The 17,429-nt window shown below is 38.5% G+C and overlaps 1 protein-coding gene and 1 long non-coding RNA gene across 2 annotated transcripts; both read left to right on the forward strand.

Annotated features, from left to right (window-relative positions):
- Positions 1 to 1,821: 1,821 nt before the first annotated feature.
- LOC131892723 (uncharacterized) lies at positions 1,822 to 3,250 on the forward strand. Its single transcript, XM_059242558.1, has 2 exons — positions 1,822 to 2,362; positions 2,428 to 3,250. Exon 2 carries the CDS (start codon positions 2,442 to 2,444, stop codon positions 3,066 to 3,068), a length of 627 nt encoding a protein of 208 aa, XP_059098541.1. The 5' UTR covers positions 1,822 to 2,362; positions 2,428 to 2,441; the 3' UTR covers positions 3,069 to 3,250.
- Positions 3,251 to 9,914: 6,664 nt separating this feature from the next.
- LOC131892726 (uncharacterized) lies at positions 9,915 to 10,617 on the forward strand. The gene is made up of 2 exons (XR_009374607.1): positions 9,915 to 10,158; positions 10,292 to 10,617. It is a non-coding gene; the product is annotated as an uncharacterized LOC131892726 (long non-coding RNA).
- The last annotated feature ends 6,812 nt before the right edge of the window (positions 10,618 to 17,429 follow it).

The following is a 17,429-nucleotide window of genomic DNA, read 5'->3' on the forward strand; positions in this document are numbered from 1 at the left end:
GCATCGTTCGGAAATATTTGCAAAGTTTTGAAATGGTGTTTTTAAACGAGATATATTTCGACACAACATCTGAAAAAGTTGACTAAATGCGTTCTTTTCAATATACATGTGTAGGACCACACTACATTAAACGATTGGTTTTTTAATCAAGCATGTTAGTTCAATTCGAAAATGTAACAAACGCTTCAATCCATATCATTTAAAATTCAATTCAAATCTATTTAAGCCTTGGTCTTGGCCATAGTCTGAAGCCTTGGTCACAATTTCGAGGTTAATCAACATGACTGTCTCAACCCATGCGCATCTTTAAGATCAAAGTCATGATGAAAATAAACTGAATTTTAGTCCCCCTTTTCAGATGTCTAACATTTCCGGAATTGTTTGTCAAATAATTTGTCCAAATATATCTTGTGTCAATGCATCATGAGCGACAAAATATGTTACTTTGGCATGCGTAACATTACTGCACCGTTGCGCACATTGCCGAATTCAGGTTTTTAGCATCGGTGCTCAAATCTGATCTAAGGTCGATTTGGCACTTCATTGTTGAAATCGAGTCCCACATGACGGAGAGTACGCGAAACGAATGAAGCAGCTCTATGAAACAAGTGAACTCTGCATTCCTATGTATTCCTTGCGCTACACTTGCTCGACCTGGATTGGGATTTCTCCTAAATCACAGAGAAACGCTAGAATGCTGAAATAAGTTGGACCTAATGCGGTTATTCACATTCAGAAGGAAAACTCCGAATGTCAAACTACTTGCAAGTGTACTAAAATTGATGGGTAAGATTGCTCACAAAGATGACCTTTTGAGGGTATCATAATACATCAAACGCCTTCAATTCAGACGGAACGAAGCACGTGGATGTTGTGGCTAAATAAGAATGCATATCATGTTCCAATCAAAGGGCGTATTCATTCCCTTTCAAACTATACATGTGCTGTGGCTTTTCTAAAAATGAATAGATATTGTTCTTTTGAGATATGTATTTCATTGTATTTTGAGCTAATTTGTAATGAGGGTGTGAAAATAAACCTCCTCGGAGTAAATTGGGTGCATGGTTTGGTTATAGCAGAGTTTGTCACAGTTTGTAACGGTACTCAGAATATCAGGTTGATAATACTAATATAAGTAGAGTGTAAAACTTCTCACAAACCCATGACCTTCTAAGCTATGAACAAAAATGGCCTTAGCTTTTAATACTAGTGCTTTACAATCCAGAAGTTCTGTACCAGTTCTTTTGATAATAACCATTCAGCAACTAAATCGGCTTATTGTCAAAACATAACCTTATCATTATCCAGTATTAAAATCAATAGTAGGATTAGTCTTGCATGGTCTTGAAGGCCTTTAAAAGGGAGTCAAACATGATTCTTGAAAAAGAATAAGCTCAAAATATAGTAAATTGAAAAATTATGCAAGTGAGATGCAAGAGAGCTAGATCTCTCTTATCTTAAGGAGTAGTGCAAGTTAACCGCCATTGAATAGACTGTGTTTAATATCTGGATGACAAAAAACAATAGATGATATGCTAAGCAACTTCCTCAGATAAAGGAGTTCAAGAGGATGGCTTGGAATCAGCATTTGAGCAATTGACATTCTTCTAATCATATTTCATGAATATGTAAATATTCATCTTTTTCCTTATTCAACATGCGTAACATAACTTTCTAGTCATTTATTCTATGATAGATGAAGATAACCGCTTTTGCCATCTGAGCCATCCGACAACTTACTGTCAGACAAGTAAATAGGAACTTCATGTGGAAACTTGGCAATAAGTACCAATAGCATTAGGGCTATCTGATGTTAGAGTACCTTAACATTTTTCCTATGCTCTCTATTGATCTCTCTGATTGCCTGCTAAATGGTAAAATGCGTACTATACTGTAAATAGAGCAACTGTTTCCTACTGCATCAGTTCATCGAGACGGGAATAAAGAACATTATATTCCCATTTGATAATCTCACTTCCCCCTCGTTTGAAATTCGAAGGCCACAAAATGTTCAGGGCGAGAACTCGAGGAAGCAGCATGGGATTTCACTTCCATGTACATCCCACACACTTGAACACACCTGATTGTCCTGAGAAGCTTTCCCGGAAATCTCCATAGTGTGACGACAGCCAGGAAAGTTCATAACATGGACAAGCTCATCTGAGAAAGGTGTAACAACAACACCAACGACGAGCTTCTTTCCGAATCACACTTGTGTTTAGGTTGTTGGGAGGGTGCATCTCATTGGCCCAGAGAATCTACTTATGCAAACTGTACAAGGACCCACAAGTTCCCTTCAAAATAGGCCACGACAGGTTCTATCGTGACTGAATTGGAGGACAACAAGACCACACAGATTAGGGTGAGTTCACCCAAGTTTCACCACAAACTGGATTCAGTGACGTTAATAGCTCGAGGTTTTCGCAGACACAACTGTCAAAATGTCCACTAAAGTCCAATTCAAGGATCCAAATTTCAACAACATTGACGAATATCCTCCTCGTGCCACTGAGGATTTTGATGACGAGGAGTGCAGTGCCAAAATCAGTCAAAGGTCATGTCGGGCTTTGATTATCGGATCAATGCTGTCCTTTATTCACGTGTGCGGGATTTTGGTGTCCACTTACCTTCTAATCCGGAGAGTCTGTGAGCCCGACATGCCCGAAAAGCCCATCAACCACATATGCACCACTGCCCTCTTGTGTCCGTTGTACAAAGTGTTCTCTGGTCTCGCAGGAATATCCATACAACTTTCGGGCTCTGTGGTTGGCCTCACTGTCAATTTGTTTCTCGTGTTGGGCACTCTAAATGAGGCCGGGTGGGCCCTGCTGGTTTGGCTGGTGGCCTACGCCATAGGCATTTGTGGTTGTGTGTTTCTTTTTGCGGTCATGCTGCATCTTTTGGTGGAAAGACAATGGAACGAGAACGATGTGCACATTACCACCATGCTACTCACTTTGATTCCATTGCTGATGGCCGTGATTTACATGATCTTTTGGATGATCATCGTGAAATTGTGGAAACATTACAAAAATCGAGAGAACCAAATTTACATCTGCTATGATTGAGAAAAAGGGATAGATATAGTTCAATAATGTGACCTGTAAAGGAACGTGTTTTATGCAACATTGGTTACTACAGTTATTGCCACCACCTCATAAAACAACATATTTCTGAAAGGCTACGTCATCTCTAATTTGTTAACCATGATTTGGTCTCGCTATAAACAGTTAACTTTGTCAATGTTGAATCAGCCACTTTCGAGAAAAGTTAATTCAAGTTAATCAGAATTCGTACTTAGAAAAACTGTGGGCTAGGGTTTGCCAGAACCCTTCCAGAGGCAAGTAAACACCGGGCCGTTAAAATGGGCAGGTTTTATTTTTTTAATCAACTGTACCTAGTTACAAAGTATGGAAAGAAAAGGTTAACCCGAGGTATTTACTATAACCACAGTTTTGGGAATCATGCAAAAAAGATTGATGAGCAGATCAAGGTATGGTAATGAATGCCGAGGAACAAAAATGAGAGTTTACTGTTGTGATGGGACCAAATCAAATTTCAAATTCAAGGTTGCCAGAAAACGTGGATAGTGAGAATCACCCTCCTATTCCATCGTAACGCAGAAAGTCAAGTTTAAACAAAAAGCAACCCTGGTTTCATGGAAGAAAAATCAGGCGTTCCGACAAAGTAACCCTGAAATCCATTAGTCAGCCTTACAGTGATGCCATAGGCCATTGAAAATGTAAATTGGTAGCCCTACGAGCAACCTCCCGTGATGAGTAATTTGATCCCCATCATTAGTAAATTGAGGTCTAACCTGTAACGCTGCCAACTCCACCTACCAGCATCTAATGGTGTTTCTATACTCCAGCTCGGATGCCAGTAAAATAACTTGAGTTTAGAACGTTGGAACCTTTATCAATACTAAGAAAATAGGGTATAAAAGGAAGTAAGTAAAAAGAAGGTAGGGGTAAGAATTACATAGTCCCATCCTTAAACAGATAGGCAGGACATCCAAGAAACTCTTAGACACACCACTAGTTGTTAGTAGGTGGGGCGTTGGCGGTGTTATTCACTAAAAGGCCATGTATGGTTATTCTAACACGAAGGGCAAGTTTACTCTCAGAGTTGGTCCGCTTAATGCACATAGATGGTGCCATTACAAGTGATGAGCTGAGAAAAGCAAAGGGAATCGGTAACAGTATAAGAGTGTTTTTTCTTTCCTTTGGAGTAACATTCAACAACTAGCTACGCAATCACTCAATGTACAAAAGATAAGGTTTCAAACCAGGCGATTTTATTTTCACTTTCAAGATATCAAAATACGGTTCAAACAGACCTTTCGTGAAAATTCTAGCCCGCGTAAAAAAAACTTACATGCCTAAAAGTATAATACAGGGTAAGTTCAAAAAACGATTCAATGTTGTTTGTATCCCTTTTTAGACTTGAAACTGGCACTTTTTATATCTTTTGGCTTGACAGTTACATCGCAGGTAAAAAACTGAGGTTGAGTGACCTACAAAGATAAATCATCGCCATTTTAATTCATTTTGAAAGCGAGGTTGAAAGGGATTCATTTCACTCCACTAAAACTTCATTGTTTTCATTAGTTTCTCGAACATTGCTCAAGCCATTCGTCACAATGATGAAGGGAACCATTTTGCCCCCTGACTTTAAGCATTGACGCCAATGGTTCAAATTTCAACATTTCGGATAACTATTTCGGTGACGGCCTTCAATCTAAAACTTTCTTTTCATATCTGTCAACAAAGAGCATATTCTTACCAAGATATCACATCAAGGTTAAGGTTGCAAAAAGGTGCAAAATGAAGGTAATTGGATGCAAATAAATATGGTTTGTGCCACTTGAATAGTGCAAATTTGTAAATAGAGACATTATAGTCATGTCCCCCATGCCCTGGGTTCAATTTGCAACGTTCAAATATTCTCGTTTTGGGGGGGAAGTGATGTGACTTGTGTATTTGCAAGTCAAGCAAAGGTCCCCAGTTTGATTCTCCTCCATAAGTTTTCTCAACAAGTCTTTGAACTACTACCAGCATCCACAAAGAATAAACTTAATGGTTTTTAACCATACTAGGCTGTTGTTAGTTTGCTAGCTCGATTATAAACACACATGTCCAAATAACTTCACTTGACTGATTAACACACGCCAAAAGAGTTGAAAGCAACTTTTATGCTTATTTTAATTAGTAGCTCATATTTGACTAGCTTTTATGGATATTTTATGTCAAAAATGTTCATTATATTTGGCCATTGCTGGGCGAGCGCAGATGGTACACTAAAATCAGTCTCCATAGTTTTAAGGTTAAAGAATAGCATGCATAGATCGTAATAGTCGAGTGGAATGAAACCTAAGACTCGTACAACTTGGTCAAAATAGCAAAAAGATAGGCTATTTTGACCAACAAATTTCCCCTAAAGGTGGTTTCAAGACAAGCAAAGAAGTGAAGAGATTTTGAATTAAATTCAAGTGGTATTATAGAGGAAATATAAGTTGCTAGTATAAGTTTGAATTTCGAAAAGAAAGTATAATTCGTCTATTTATTACCTTTCGATCTTCATATGATATTTTGTCCACCAACGAAATTCTCCAAGGCGGGTGTAGTGTGGCGACCGGCTAACCAGCTGATTGTTGGTTGCTCCCTTTCATTCGATTTCTAACTCTCGTCGAGTTCATCCGCCAGTTATAATTAGTCTATTTATTACCTTTCAATCTTCATATGTTATTTGGTCCACCAATGAATTTGAATTGGCTGACCGAGCTAGTCCTTGAATGTATGGTTGATCTGGAATCCCATCTAAACATTTGTCCAAGTCTGACTTGAAAGATGCTGCAGCATCTTTCAAGGCCTACGTATTCCCTACGAATATTAGAGGGAAGCAAATTAAACAATAATACTATTTGTATGATTGCTTTTTTTTCGGGAAGAGTTTTAATCAAATGACTTGAATTTTCTTCGCAAGAGTACCTGATGCAATTGGACGAATGCTAAAAAAAATAGTCTGGCCCCGAAGTAAAAGAGATCAGATAGAAAAAACTGACTAATAATTAATCACAAACCAGTTAATTTCGTTAATTTTCAATAAACCAAAGAGGATCCTTAAGTATTTTTGTCCCGTTCATAGAGATCAAAAAACCTAATTCGTTTTTAACGGCTTTTAACGATTGTAGTTGAACGAACTAGTCCCCACTTTTGCCAATGGCTTTGTTTGAATTACATCAAATGATAAAAATCATTCCTTTGAGGGTATTTTCTTGATTATTTCATTAACACTATGAGTTTGTTTTAAACTTATGCCTCAAACTTAAAACGAGCAAGATGGGCCCATGTTTTAAGTTTCATGCCCTTGCTAGAGCACTCTGTTTTAAAAAAGGATAAGATTCACTTTTAAAGTACAAAAACTGCAGCTAGAACAACGATACAAAACGTTCATCTTTGAAAGGAGCTCCAATCAAAAAATTAGATCACTTGGAAGACAAATCTTTTAGGTTTTCAATACTGATCTACTAACATTTGGAGTATTTTTTTATATGATTTTTTGAGCATGTATGTGCACATGACAGCAGACACCAACAAAATCAAAATATTTAAGCTCTTAACAAAACTAATATCGTCCATCTTCTTGAACAAAAAAAAATATAGATCAATTGCTCATATTTATTATGGACTAACATATTTATTTTCCAAATTGTCACAACTAGCGGGTATTTTATAGACACGGGTGTTAAAGACCAAAGCACAAATGCATTGCTACTTGTAAGGAAGATTTAATGAATGCACGTGCGCACGTGGTGTTATTGGTTGAGTTTTTGCGATTTGCCATTTGATCCGACACGCCCACATCAATCGATGCTTTGGAAACTGTCACTTCCGAGCAATTTACGAGCATTCGATTTGATGAACAGAGCAGATCAGATTCGCGAGTGCCAAGCGACTAGTAAGCCGGCAAGTTAGTTCATTGACGGGTCAGCCTGATTAACATCACATGACGGATTGACATAAATAGTGCATTTCCGCCACCATCTTTGTTAGATACATTTTGAAATCCATTTGTGAAACGCATCCAATCTCACGTGAGTATTTGGTGGGCATCCATGAAGTTGGTACCATTTCGTTATTTATTATTCATTTATTCACCTTTGATATTATTTTTGTAGGCATTAGATAATATTAATCATTTGACTTCCTTCACAGATATTCCCCCGTCATTCCAAAATGGATCTTCGTCTGGTTTTCATCTTGGCACTTTTTACCCTGATCCTATGTTCAATTGTCGAGGGTGTTCCGCTCATTGATATTGAGCGGAAAGTTATCCAATCTGTTGAGAGTGAAAGTAGCCTGTGGAGCAAGTGAGACGCAATTCCGGGCGTGATACCTTCGATTGTTGGCAAGCCAACCACGGTGTCAACGATCCGGCGTGTTTGTGGAATGCAATGTATGAAAATTAGATCCACTTATTCATAAAAGTACATGTTCAGATGGTATTGTTGTTTGTATTGTTCGAAAAAACATGTATTGATCAATCCACAATGTTCTTTGGTTTACAGTTTTATTGTCAGCCTATTCGTATTACGAAAAATACTGGAATGTTCTGCATATATGGTTATCTACTTTGCACATACCCATAGACGACAATGACAATCTATGCCGATCAAAAACAGGAGAGTGCAGTTGAAAGTTACACAACAAAATTGAGTGCAAACGAATCTGGGCCCAGCTTCTACAAAAGGGTCTCGTGAGAACCACCACATATCGTCCCAACATACGCGATTCAGTCATCGAGAAGACTTTGCCAAGGAACTTTGCCTTTTATCATCAAGGCCGTTGATCCGACGAGATTGCTGTAACTCAATTCAGAGGATACCTCAAAAGCCGGAAACCCATTCAGAACCAACCACAACTGCCAAAAAATCGAGATGATTTGAAGATGATGTCAACGATCCGAAATGCTTATGGAATGCAAACTACGACATGACAGCTCTGAATGTTTTTGTGCTATCTTGTATTATTTGGAAGATTTAATATACATGGTGTAAAGAAATTAAGGGCCTCCATGGCTGTTTTTCACAACATTTCTCCATGCTCAAAGATTTTTTTGACATTAAACCACAAGCATTCCTTAAGGGAAACTGTTTAGTACCCTAGTGACATATTACAAATGATCTATCGATATCCTGGAGGCGATGGGTAGCCCTCTGATAAAGTGCCGTCAAAACAATGTCTGAAAATTCAAGTGAGCGCAGTCTGAAGGTCAGAACCAAGGTTAAGGGCATCCTGAAGGCCGGTAAAGACAAGGGAACGTTTGGCGAGCCTTTCAGTGATCATCCTCAAACGATTTGAGAGTGGAGATCCTCATGCAAATGCTATAAATCCTTTTAGAACAGACCAGGCTAATGGCCGAAATCTGGATTTTCAGGACTCAATCTTTAGGTGGGCAAACATCAGAAGGTTACCAATCTCCTTTGGAGTGAATTCGGATCATTCGTGGTATGGTGTTAGGTTTTTCAATAATCCCTTTTATTAAAAACTGGAGATTCAATCTGATCAAGTCATTCTTTGAGTTAGGGGGTTGGATTTTCAGAAGCGACAAAGAGCGGCCCTTAATTTCTTTCCACCCTGTATATCGATTGATGTTTCGGTACAGCAGTGAACGGGTATTCATTTTGCTTCTAGAACAGGTTTTTACACGTGCTGACATTGAAATCGATTTGATGTCATCCAGATGTATTGAGGAGCGCCGATCCACATTCTTTCGAATCGATTTCGGATGTGAATTTAGTTTAATCATTATGTTTATGAGCCGGCGAAATGGAAAGGACATTTATCATCACAAAATGTGACATTATTCCCAACAACTGATAGGCTAGTGGACAGACATACGACAATACACTCTCGATGGTGAATGAAAGGGGAAGAAATGGCGAACGGTTGGCATCAAAGACGTTTACTAGACAACTAGGAAGAGACGTGGATATTCTAATCGTAGATTTTTTTTAGGAAATCTATTGGGTTGTAACTTTTTCTTCTGACGTAGGAAAAATCTTTTAAAATAGTTTGGTATTAGAAAATCATCCAATTGCAGTATCAAGTGAGGATCGTGATGGTTGATCAAGTTACATACATCATTTAATTAGTAACAACTGATGTGTGTCAGGCCTAGCAACAACTGCCAACTCAAAAATACTCGAAATGTTATCCATATTGATTCGTTTGATAGATGGCTTCTAAAATTGGTCAAACCATTTTGAAGGAGGGTTATGTTATTAAACAAAAAAGAATAACTTCGATGATACTTTTTCGTTGATCGCCCTTATAGTAGATGTCTTCAATCTACAGTTCATTGATACTGTGGCCCATTTGGTGATTAAAAAATAGTTTTCTTTTTTGCACATTTTGTAATCACCAAAGTTAAGCTTCAGTTACAAACCATATGTTCAGATGACAGTGAACGATATGCATTTTAGTTCCAAGATTAGGTTAATAACACATACTGCATGTGTTATATACGAGAAAATGGAAACGTGGACATGGAAATGTTTCCAACTTACATTGATTTCTAGCTCTCTTGTCGGGGCCCAGAATGCATTTAACCCAACCCAGCTAGCCGGGTATGCAATAATTATGGAGAATAGGCCTGTACCGATTTGATAGGGGCCTTTGAATCGCACTTGCCCTGGTTTGTTTTTTCAATATTTAAAATTCATTGCGTTGCAATATTACTTGGTTTGACGTAAACCGGAATAGGTTAAAATCGTACAATGATTTCACTTCTGCGGATGCCTTTGTCAGTGAGAGTTGATTCATAAGACAAAAGATGGGATTTGACTAAGTTAAATAGGATTGGTTTTTCTCCGATTCATGTAAATAATGTCAATATTATCTGAAATTGTTGAATACTTTGTTGGCTCCGACATGGTCTGATCAATCGACGCCTTGGGAATTACCAATGCCGAGAAATTTACAAACGTTCAATTTGATGAACAGAGCCAATCAAGCGACTAGCGAGTCAGCAGCCAGCTCATGAACGGGTCAGCTTAATAAACACCACGTGACGGATTGATATAAATAGTGCATACCCGCCACCACCATTCTCAGATACATTTTGAAATCCATTCGTGCACAACATCAAACTTGCGTAAGTATTTGGGGTCAATTCAGCACAAGGATTGATATTATTGATTTGTAGAAATAATGGCAGTCAAATGAAAAACCAATTATATTGGCGTATAACAGTTTGAAGGAAAACACTCATTTGCCTCTTCTTACAGATTCCATCCAAAATGAATCTGCGACTTGTTGTCATTTTGGTGCTGTTGACCTTGGCCCTGTGCTTAATGGTTGAAGGTGTCCCCGTCATTGTCAATGAGCGGAAAAAAGAGCAGTCCATTGAAAGTCAACGCGGGCAGGACGAAATGAAGCGAAATTCAGGACGGGACAATGCAGATTGTTGGCAACCCAACCACAATGTCAACGATCCGGCGTGTTTGTGGAATGCACTGTATGAATACTAGATACACATATTCATGGTAGTACATGTCCACATGGTATTATTTGTTTTTGCTGAAAATATATTGATCTGTTGATACAAAATGAATATCGAATTGGAACTTGCGTTTTGATATGAGTAAAAAATATTCACTTACAGACACTCTCCGTCATGCCAAAATGAATCTTTTTAGGCTGTGTTCAATGGTCGAGGGCGCTTATCCAGTCCTTGGGAAGCGAAATCGGCCAGAACCAAAAGCGGCGTAATTTATGATTTTGAAAGAGGTCAAATCTAAAATCATAATCTTTACATCATTAATAAAGGATTAACAATAATAATGGCCATACTGATGTGACTACACTATGAACAATAAAGCATATGCCAAGGAAGCGGTGAATAAGGTGAAAAAGAACATTGTTGTATGCAATTATCAAGAGATTGTACAATCGTGCAATGTACACGGAATTCGGTATTGCATTTAATGTATACCCGGGAATTGGTGATAAGCAGGCTAATTGCTCTGCTTTTGTCGGACTTATGTTTGCAAGCACGAGAGGGCAAAAAAATTAAAGGGTATTATTTCGTAAATTATCAATTGACGAAATAGAACAAGTCAAATCAAAAAGCGTTCGATATTTTTGATTACTGCTTGACACAATAACACTAATTTGCCATCGCTTACTGACTTTCCCTGTCATTCCACAATGAATCTTCGATTTGCTTTCATTTTGGCACTTTGGACTAACGGTAGAGATAGGAAATTCTAATATTTTTGTACCACAATGACCGTAGCAATAGGAGCAACGGAATGAGACTAACGAGCTCGAATGAGTAAGATCAGGAGCTAAAAAGATTTCGTCCGGACGAAGTCAATGACAGAAATTGGTGAACCGAAATCCGGTCAACTTATTTTGATCAGTGGACACTGGTGAACGATTTTCATTATTGCTGTTGATATCTAAATCTTACTACTGGCAATTTGCGACTTTTATTTCCGAGAGTTGATGCTCGAAATTTAGCTTTAGTTATAACCCACTTGATCAAATTACAGAGCATGAAATTCATTTTAACTCCTTGCTGATGAAAGTTACGTAAAATCCATGTGTTTTATAAGGGCAATTTAATTGGAAACATGCCACATGAGGTGCAGAGATTGGAGCAATTTATTTACAAATTACATTGACAAAATGACTGTTACCTTGGTCAATGCCCAGAGGAAACCGGGTTGGGTTTTACAGTTGCTCTGTTTGTAAGAGTAGAAATATGAGAATTTGATTCAACCGAAATCAAGGGCTATTCAGAATTGGCCCAAGACGATGTTTTGTTTTCATTCTAGTCATGCTGATTTTGCTATCTGTTGCTATTTTTCAGAAATAACGTTCCCAACAAAAATCGTCCTAAGACTACTATAACTACAATAGCTGTGCAGAAGTCTGCAAAAAAGAATAAAATCAATTCCAAATATTGCCGAATTGTCATTTTTCATGTCAATATTTAACCATACATTTCCTGAAATCATTTGAACAGAGACAATGATCAATTAATGTCTTGGGAACTGTCCATGCCAAGACATTTACGAGCGTCGGAACTGATGAAAAAAGAGCCGACCCGATCAGCTAGTGCCAAGATCGTCTGCAGGCCAACTTAGCGACGGGTCAGCTTAATAAGCACCACGTGACGGCTTGATATAAATAGGACATTCCCACCACCATCATCGTCAGATACATTTTGAAATCCATTCGTGCGCAACATCAAATCCCACGTAAGTATTCGGTGGGCACCCATACAGTGGGAACATAATTTTGACTATCATTTGATTGGCAGAAAATAAGAACCAGTCAAATAATGTTTTGGGAATTGTGTATTGTCTCTCAAACGAAATGCTAATTTGCCTCCACTCCATTTACAGAAATTTGCCAACATTCCAAAATGAATCTTCGATTTGTTTTCATTCTGACACTTTGGACCTTGGCTCTTTGGTCGATGGTCGAGGGTGCTCCGCTCATCGATAATGAGCGGGACGTTATCTATTCCTTTGAAAGAGAAAAAGGCCTGGACCAAAGGAGACGAAATTCCGGGCGTGATAACTTTGATTGTTGGCAATCCAACCACAATGTCAATGATCCGGCGTGTTTGTGGAATGCATTGTATCAAGAGTAGATGCATACATTCATATACATTCACATGTCCACATGGAATTGTTGTTTATTTTGGTCGAAAATATAAATATCTGCCGATCTAAAACGTGTTGTGGTTTTCAGTCTTTTCGAAACGTGTTAGAATGTTTTGAATACCCATTTATGAGAATAGTTGTCTTCCATGTCCATTTTTGTACAATATTAGCAGCGAAGGGTAATACATTTTATGAAATCCAGACTACATTCAAATAATATCCCGTTTGAAGGTAGTTTAAAATATATAATTTGTGTGTAATATTTGTAGAGAACTTGCTCATGCAGATTTGAGAGGGCCTTAAATGTAAAGGAGGCCGAGAAAGAAGTTTGAATAGGTTTAGTAAGTGCGATTCAATTTGCTACGTGTCAATATTTTCAAGTTTAACGTTGACGAGTTAAACCCGCCATGGTAAAATACCTGGAGAGGACTCTATTCCTAGTAGCTGGAAAAACGTCCAATATAAAACAAGCACGATTGAATAAGACCGATGCTATATAAACATTATTTTTTCCTCAGTTTCATGGTTGAATTTAACCTCACATTTACTAGAATATATGGAAGCGCCATTGGGAACTGTCACTACCAAGAAATTTCCTACGCTCAGAACTACCGAATTGGACGGACCGAATGAACTAGTACCAAGAGAGTCAGTAGGCTAGCTCATGGACGGATCAGCCTAATCAGTACCACGTGCTAGCTTACTCCTACTGCAAATAGTAGATCTCCCCACCCGTTTCGCCAGATGAATTTCAAAAGCCATTGAATTGCAAATCTCATGTGAGTATTCATCAGTTTGCATAGTCTACAGCCGTACGCCGGATGAAATATGGTGTGCGTTCTGGACTTCAGAGGGCGCTTTTGAGTCAGGCTCTACCATATCAAGTGCCGATTGGGCCGATTTCCCTTTCTTGAATTATGATGCGTTTGTGTTGTTTCACTGATATGACTATATTAAGAACAATAAAGCGTATGCCAAGGAGGGGACGAATGAGTTAAAAAAAGAACATTAGCGCATGGGAAACTGTCTCCATGAGACAAAATTCAAGATTTGCTCAAAGGACAATACAAATTATTGAGAGATGTCATGCTACTACTTTGAATGGTCTCCACGGAACAGGGCAATACATTGAATGATTACCCGGGAAATGATCGTAACCATATTTAGTGCAATAATATGTTGTACTTTTCTTCGCAAGCACTCAAGAGCGCCGACCAATCAGAATACGGGGGAAAGGTGGCCGATCCAGTCGGATGTGATATGAATATGCATTTACTAATGCAAGCAAATATGCGAATGATTTCTTGATTCCACACCTATTCATTTTGAATCATGAGAAAAATGTTCAGTGAAAATATTTAATTACATTCTGACAAATACAGCTACATTTGGTATTTAATCTGATTGGTGTTTGACCAACCAAACATTTACTATCTCCAATTTGGAAATTAACTTGTATAGAAGTCAACACAATATGTTATCATAATATGCCACTTGAACACTCGATTTCTGATACATCATTATGTCCATTTTTTTAAGCGAGTTAAAATTTAATATCGGTTATCATGCTTGCACTTTTCAAACTGCTATATGAAAAATTTGTCCAAGTCTGACTTGAAAGATGCTACCGGATCAACAAGGCCTACGTATTCCCTACGAATATCAGAGGGAAGCAAATTAAACAATGAAGGAGCCTGAGAAAGAAGAGATGTGGACTTCATTGTTCGAATTAGCCTGGATTCTCGAGGGCTTGAAGGTGCTCTCAATACGCACATTAAGCCTCTACGGTCACTGGAATTGACCCTAAATCCTGGGTTGGGACAAAGCTCATGGATGCTTTTGGAGACGTACAGTATCAGGTACCTTTCGTATCTTCTCTGAACACTGTACGGTCCCAACTTTTTTAGTCTCTCCCAATACGAGAGCTCTCTCATTCCTGTGATGTTCCTAGTGAAACATCTTTGGACTTTTTCGACCTTTCACAAACCTGCTGAACTCAATGGAGCCCAAATGGGTGAAGCATGTTCAAGATGTGTCGAAATGCCTTGGCAATATTTTAAGTGAGAGAAATCGGCCTACAGTTACTAGGGAACGACTTATCTCCCCCTTTGAAAACTGGAACAACATGAGCTAACTTTAGTAAAGAGGGACACTTGCCCTGATCCAAGATGCAACGCATCAGGTAGGAGAAACCAGGAGCAAAAACCGGTGAGCATCTCATCAGAAACTGAGATATCACACCATCTGGACCAAGAGAGCTCGAAAGCCTCTAGTCCCTGATGGCCGCTAAAGCATCTCGATCTGTGACTACAAGATAATTGATTGGCTTCGCCACGGCATGGCAAGAGTAGTTTATTTAGCAATCTACTATGTCTCTTCCCCATTTCGTTTAGACTGACTAACGTTGAAAATAAGGGCCCTTATATAGTTTCTATTACATATCAATTAAGAGAATTTGGCCAAACTTTGTTTTGCGGACTTCCTTACCGCTACCGGGATTGGAATCCCAGCAGTTCAAGACGAGAAGATTATTTATTTTACTTGACTTTTATTTATATATATTATTTGATCGACCAACGAATTGGAGTTGGCTGATCTGGCTAATCTTGAATATAAGGTTGATCAGGAATTTTAGTCAAAAACTTGTCCAAGTCTGACTTAAATCCTGCTACTGGATCAACGCCTACATACATACGCCTTACGAATATTTAAGGGCAGCAAATTGAACAATGAAGGAGCCCGAGAAAGAAGAGAGTTGGACTTCTTTGTTTTAACTAGCCTGGATTCTCGAGGGCTTGAAAGTGCTCTCACAACGCACGTTAAGCCTCTACGGTCACTACAATTGACCCTAAGTCTTGGGTTGGGACAAAGCTCATGAATGCTTCTGAAAACGCACAATATCAGACACCTTTCGTACCTTCTCTGAATGCTGTACAATCCCAACCTTTCTAACCTCTCCCAGTACGAGAGCTCTCTCATATCCTCAATGTTCCTAGCAAAACATCTTTGGACCTGCTCGAGCTTTTGCAAACCTGCTGAACTAATTGGAGCCCAAATGGGCGAGGCATATTCAAGATGCGGCTGAACAATCGACTTGTACAGAGTTAGCATCGTGATGCTATCTCTGGACTTGAACGTGCGATATATCCAACCACATGTTTGAAAAGCCTTACCAACTTTCAACTGGTTATGCTCATCGAACTTTCCATTATCTTATCTTATCATTGAGCAGGATGAGACCTGCTCAATGTCCTTACCTTTATCATCTAATAGTAGAGTATCTAATTGCGTCGACCTAAATCTACATCTATGGACGATTCCTTTTTCAGCATTGAAAGGAGATCAAGCTCCCTAACCTTTCTATAATCAACGGCCAATGTTCATCTTTGAACTTGAACTTAGACAGACCGACCTTTTTGGCTGGCCCTATATTATAACTTACAAAACGCCCTCTGATGTGAGGAACGAACACCATATTTAGTGGAGCGTACTGTAGGACACATGTAGCTTATGTAGTACATATAGGCACCAATGTATTAAATACTACAAAAAGTCCGTTAAAGAATCAGTGTTGCTTGTGAGAAATATAATGTTCGAACAACACATATTCTTCAAGCTTGTAGGCGACCTAATACAAAGTATTTTCCAACTTTGCTTTCTTGGCTATCAATCACAACCAGATCCTTGTCAAATCACCGACTGTAGTCTTATGGTTAAGCTTCATATCTTCCTCATCCACATCCTTATAATTTTGCCGCTGTCTCTTTACAAAACATCTTTGCCAGTCAAGATTTTGATCACCCGTCCGATGGTTTTTCATCTGCCAACAACCTAATGAAAAGATGCGATTGTGTATGGATCGGTTAGCTCTGAACCCTTAATGCCGATGAAATTGACGTTTTATCCAAATTGAACTAAGATATTGTAACTTTCAATATTATACCATCAAATTCAATGTATAGATTTGTTTATTTGATGAATATGAATTTTAAAAAGACAATTGAACATACCCGTATTATAAATAATGAAATGTAACTCTTCGTGCATAGCATTTCACAAACAAGCCATTTTGGAAACTTGGTGTTTTGGTTGCCAACAATCAAAACGGAAGTGTCCCGTGTTTCGCCTCAATATTTCCTGATTTCTTTCATCATTCGAGCGCTGGTTTGCCTTGTGCTTCTGAAAAGTAAGCGAAACCCCTCCAACCATTGGCCAGAGAGCCTATAGTACAAATGTCAAGGTAAAAATAATTTGAAGATTCATCGTGGTGGACTGGAGAATATCTGGAAATGGAGAACAATCATCAATATTTGGAATGTACAAGTATATAAGGGCGGCTTTACACTAGGAAGGAAAACAAAGATTGAACCCGGTTTGACGACTGAAGTAGGATTAGTGCTAGAGCGAGGTTTTAGTGTATGAATCTTATTGTCCGACTTGAATGCACTTTTGCCAAACTTGCCGCCACACTACTCCAAATTCCATCCTCAAACCGGATTCAATCTGTTTTTCATCCTAGTGTAAAGCAGTCCTAACTCTAACCATGAAAATATTTAAAATGCTCTTTAAATATTTAAATTACATGGAGTACAGTAAAAATTGGCGTTTATGCTAACGCTATGTTATAATGCCCGAGGTCATAGTTTCATTACACCCATAAGTAATAGATTTATCAAACATAATCTCGTGTAATGCTATTCGATCCTGTTTTTACACAATGAATTGCTTGTTTTAATGTTAAGGAGTT

The sequence above is a fragment of the Tigriopus californicus genome, chromosome 2, assembly GCF_007210705.1.
Source record: "Tigriopus californicus strain San Diego chromosome 2, Tcal_SD_v2.1, whole genome shotgun sequence".
NCBI lineage: Eukaryota > Metazoa > Arthropoda > Copepoda > Harpacticoida > Harpacticidae > Tigriopus > Tigriopus californicus.

Coding starts and splice junctions, on each gene's coding strand:
- LOC131892723 (XM_059242558.1), top strand. CDS start 2,442: ATGTCCACTAAAGTCCAATTCAAGGATCCAAATTTCAACAACATTGAC.